This window comes from Salvelinus alpinus, chromosome 29 (genome assembly GCF_045679555.1).
Source record: "Salvelinus alpinus chromosome 29, SLU_Salpinus.1, whole genome shotgun sequence".
NCBI classification, from domain to species: Eukaryota; Metazoa; Chordata; class Actinopteri; order Salmoniformes; family Salmonidae; genus Salvelinus; species Salvelinus alpinus.
The window spans coordinates 3211170-3216069 of NC_092114.1; the positions used below are offsets into that span (position 1 = coordinate 3211170).

A 4900-nucleotide genomic window follows, 5' to 3' on the forward strand; every position below is an offset into this window, starting at 1 on the left:
AGCACTGCACCAGGGGGTGGTCTGGTTAATATAGCACAATGCCATGCCAGGGGATGGTCTGGTTAATGTAGCACTGTGTCATGCCAGGGGATGGTCTGGTTAATATAGCACTCTCTCTCTCTCTCTCTCTCTCGCTCTCGCTCTCGCTCTCGCTCTCGCTCTCTCTCTCAAAGTTTCTCTCTCAAAGTTTCTCTCTCAAAGTTTCTCTCTCAAAGTTTCTCTCTCAAAGTTTCTCTCTCAAGGTTTCTCTCTCTCTCTCAGTTTCTCTCTCTCTCTCAAAGTTTCTCTCTCTCTCTCAAAGTTTCTCTCTCTCTCTCAAAGTTTCTCTCTCTCTCTCAAAGTTTCTCTCTCTCTCTCAAAGTTTCTCTCTCTCTCTCTCAATTCAATTCAAGGGGCTTTATTGGCATGGGAAACATGTGTTAACATTGCCAAAGCAAGTGAGGTAGATATTATACAAAAGTGAAATAAACAATACAAATTAACAGTAAACATTACACATACAGAAGTTTCAAAACAATAAAGACATTACAAATTGTATATTATATATATATACAGTGTTGTAACAATGTACAAATGGTTAAAGCACACGAGTTAAAATAAATAAGCATAAATATGGGTTGTATTTACAATGGTGTTTGTTCTTCACTGGTTGCCCTTTTCTTGTGGCAACAGGTCACAAATCTTGCTGCTGTGATGGCACACTGTGGAATTTCTCCCAGTAGATATGGGAGTTTATCAAAATTGGATTTGTTTTCAAATTCTTTGTGGATCTGTGTAATCTGAGGGAAATATGTCTCTCTAATATGGTCATACATTGGGCAGGAGGTTAGGAAGTGCAGCTCAGTTTCCACCTCATTTTGTGGGCAGTGTGCACATAGCCTGTCTTCTCTTGAGAGCCATGTCTGCCTACGGCGGCCTTTCTCAATAGCAAGGCTATGCTCACTGAGTCTGTACATAGTCAAAGCTTTCCTTAAGTTTGGGTCAGTCACAGTGGTCAGGTATTCTGCCACTGTGTACTCTTTATTTAGGGCCAAATAGCATTCTAGTTTGCTCTGTTTTTTTGTTAATTCTTTCCAATGTGTCAAGTAATTATCTTTTTGTTTTCTCATGATTTGGTTGGGTCTAATTGTGCTGTTGTCCTGGGGCTCTGTGGGGTGTGTTTGTGTTTGTGAACAGAGCCCTAGGACCAGCTTGCTTAGGGGACTCTTCTCCAGGTTCATCTCTCTGTAGGTGATGGCTTTGTTATGGAAGGTTTGGGAATCGCTTCCTTTTAGGTGGTTGTAGAATTTAACGGCTCTTTTCTGGATTTTGATAATTGGTGGGTATCGGCCTAATTCTGCTCTGCATGCATTATTTGGTGTTCTACGTTGTACACGGAGGATATTTTTGCAGAATTCTGCATGCAGAGTCTCAATTTGGTGTTTGTCCCATTTTGTGGAATCTTGGTTGGTGAGCGGACCCCAGACCTCACAACCATAAAGGGCAATGGGCTCTATGACTGATTCAAGTATTTTTAGCCAGATCCTAATTGGTATGTTGAAATTTATGTTCCTTTTGATGGCATAGAAGGCCCTTCTTGCCTTGTCTCTCAGATCGTTCACAGCTTTGTGGAAGTTACCTGTGGTGCTGATGTTTAGGCCGAGGTATGTATAGTTTTTTGTGTGCTCTAGGGCAACGGTGTCTAGATGGAATTTGTGGTCCTGGTGACTGGACCTTTTTTGGAACACCATTATTTTGGTCTTACTGAGATTTACTGTCAGGGCCCAGGTCTGACAGAATCTGTGCAGAAGATCTAGGTGCTGCTGTAGGCCCTCCTTGGTTGGTGACAGAAGCACCAGATCATCAGCAAACAGTAGACATTTGACTTCGGATTCTAGTAGGGTGAGACCGGGTGCTGCAGACTGTTCTAGTGCCCGCGCCAATTCGTTGATATATATGTTGAAGAGGGTGGGGCTTAAGCTGCATCCCTGTCTCACCCCACGACCCTGTGTGAAGAAATGTGTGTGTTTTTTGCCAATTTTAACCGCACACTTGTTGTTTGTGTACATGGATTTTATGATGTCGTATGTTTTACCCCCAACACCACTTTCCATCAATTTGTATAGCAGACCCTCATGCCAAATTGAGTCGAAGGCTTTTTTGAAATCAACAAAGCATGAGAAGACTTTGCCTTTGTTTTGGTTTGTTTGGTTGTCAATCAGGGTGTGCAGGGTGAATACATGGTCTGTTGTACCGTAATTTGGTAAAAAGCCAATTTGACATTTGCTCAGTACATTGTTTTCATTGAGGAAATGTACGAGTCTGCTGTTAATGATAATGCAGAGGATTTTCTCAAGGTTACTGTTGACGCATATTCCACGGTAGTTATTGGGGTCAAATTTGTCTCCACTTTTGTGGATTGGGGTGATCAGTCCTTGGTTCCAAATATTGGGGAAGATGCCAGAGCTAAGGACGATGTTAAAGAGTTTTAGTATAGCCAATTGGAATTTGTTGTCTGTATATTTGATCATTTCATTAAGGATACCATCAACACCACAGGCCTTTTTGGGTTGGAGGGTTTTTATTTTGTCCTGTAACTCATTCAATGTAATTGGAGAATCCAGTGGGTTCTGGTAGTCTTTAATAGTTGATTCTAGGATTTGTATTTGATCATGTATATGTTTTTGCTCTTTATTCTTTGTTATAGAGCCAAAAAGATTGGAGAAGTGGTTTACCCATACATCTCCATTTTGGATAGATAATTCTTTGTGTTGTTGTTTGTTTAGTGTTTTCCAATTTTCCCAGAATTGGTTAGAGTCTATGGAGTCTTCAATTACATTGAGCTGATTTCTGACGTGCTGTTCCTTCTTTTTCCGTAGTGTATTTCTGTATTGTTTTAGTGATTCACCATAGTGAAGGCGTAGACTCAGGTTTTCCGGGTCTCTATGTTTTTGATTGGACAGGTTTCTCAATTTATTTCTTAGATTTTTGTATTCTTTATCAAACCATTTGTCATTGTTGTTCATTTTCTTCGGTTTTCTATTTGAGATTTTTAGATTTGATAGGGAAGCTGAGAGGTCAAATATACTGTTAAGATTTTCTACTGCCAAGTTTACACCTTCACTATTGCAGTGGAACATTTTACCCAGGAAGTTGTCTAAAAGGGATTGAATTTGCTGTTGCCTAATTGTTTTTTGGTAGGTTTCCAAACTGCATTCCTTCCATCTATAGCATTTCTTAATGTTACTCAGTTCCTTTGGCTTTGTTCCTGATGCCTCATGATTGAGTATTGCTCTGTTCAAGTAGACTGTGATTTTGCTGTGGTCTGATAGGGCTGACTGTGAACGCTCTGAGATTCTCTCTCTCTCTCTCTCTTCTCTTCTCTTCTCTTCTCTTCTCTTCTCTTCTCTTCTCTTCTCTTCTCTTCTCTTCTCTTCTCTTCTCTTCTCTTCTCTTCTCTCCTCTCCTCTCCTCTCCTCTCCTCTCTGTCTCTCTCTGTCTCCTTTCCTCTCTCTCTCTCTCTCTCTCTCTCTCTCTCTCTCTCTCTCTCTCTCTCTCTCTGACCGTCTACCTGCAGAAATTCAGGTATGTTTATCCCTGTTTTGTTCTGTTTGCTTCCGTTAAGAAACATTTTTCAATGGAATCGGAGGAATGAATACACCCCTGATCACCAAACACAGTTCACTTTCATAGCAGCCACATACATACAGCACGATCCCTTTGAACACTGTATAATTTATTCTGGCAACACAGTGCACAACACAGCTGTCTGTGACCAGGCGAAGAAAAACTTTCCAAAGCCAAAAATGAATATCATGACCGCTAACCGCTACACACAGCCTACATCGTTATCAAGTCATTGTCAACATAGCTGCTAAAAAGCCCCATGCCCAACCAGCCTCATACTCCACCAGTCCTAACCAGCCCCATGCCACAACAGCCCCAACCAACCACAACCAGCCCCATGCACAACCAGCCCATTACCCACCAGCCCCAACCAGCCCCAATACTCCACCAGTCCTAACCAGCCCCATGCCACAACAGCCCTAACCTGCCCCAACCAACCACAAACAGCCCCATGCACAACCAGCCCATTACCCACCAGCCCCAACCAGCCCCAACAAGCCCCATGCCCACCAGCCCCTACCAGCCACAACCAGCCCCAACAAACCCCATTCCCCACCAGCCCCAACCAGCCCCATGCCCAACCAGCTCCAAAAAGCCCCATGCCCAACCAGCCCCATACCCAACAAGACCCAATCAGCCCCAACCAGCCCCATGCCCACCAGCACCAAAATGCCCCACAAACCAGAAGCACCCATTCCTCCCGGCCCTAACCAGCCACAAACATCCCCAAAAAGACCGATGCCCCATCAGCCCAAACCAGCACCATGCCCTACCAGCCCCAACCAGCCCCAACCAGCCCCAACCAGCCCCAACCAGCCCCAACCAGCCCCATGCCCGACAAGCCCTAACAAGCCCTAACCAGGCCCATGACCCATCAGCCCTAACCAGCCCCAACCAGCCCCAAGCCCCAACCAGCTCCAACCAGCCCCATGCCCGACAAGCCCTAACCAGCCCCAGCCAGCCCAAACCAACCCCAACCAGCCCCATGCCCGACAAGCTTAATCAGCCCCAACCAGGCCCATGACCCATCAGCCCTAACCAGCCCCAACCAGTTCCAACCAGCCCAACCACTAAACTCGTCCCTCGCTCCATCGCCGCCTGCTGCTCATGCTAATATCTAACGAAGGCAGGGCCTCTTTGCAATAACACTAAAACGTTTCTGATGTGTTGGAGGCACTGTGTCATGGCCATGCGGTGTGGGGTTCTGAAGGATATGAGTTGGAGACAGTTTGTTCCAGGGTTGAAATGATTGATATCAGGAGCACACCTCTGCCTCAACTCACACACACACACA

General features: G+C 44.8%; 1 protein-coding gene across 1 annotated transcript; it reads left to right on the forward strand.

Annotated features, from left to right (window-relative positions):
• The first annotated feature begins 4057 nt into the window (after window positions 1-4057).
• Window positions 4058-4630, forward strand: LOC139558486 (uncharacterized). Its single transcript, XM_071373643.1, has one exon. The coding sequence runs from the start codon at window positions 4058-4060 to the stop codon at window positions 4628-4630; it is 573 nt and encodes a 190-aa protein (XP_071229744.1).
• Window positions 4631-4900: the final 270 nt, after the last annotated feature.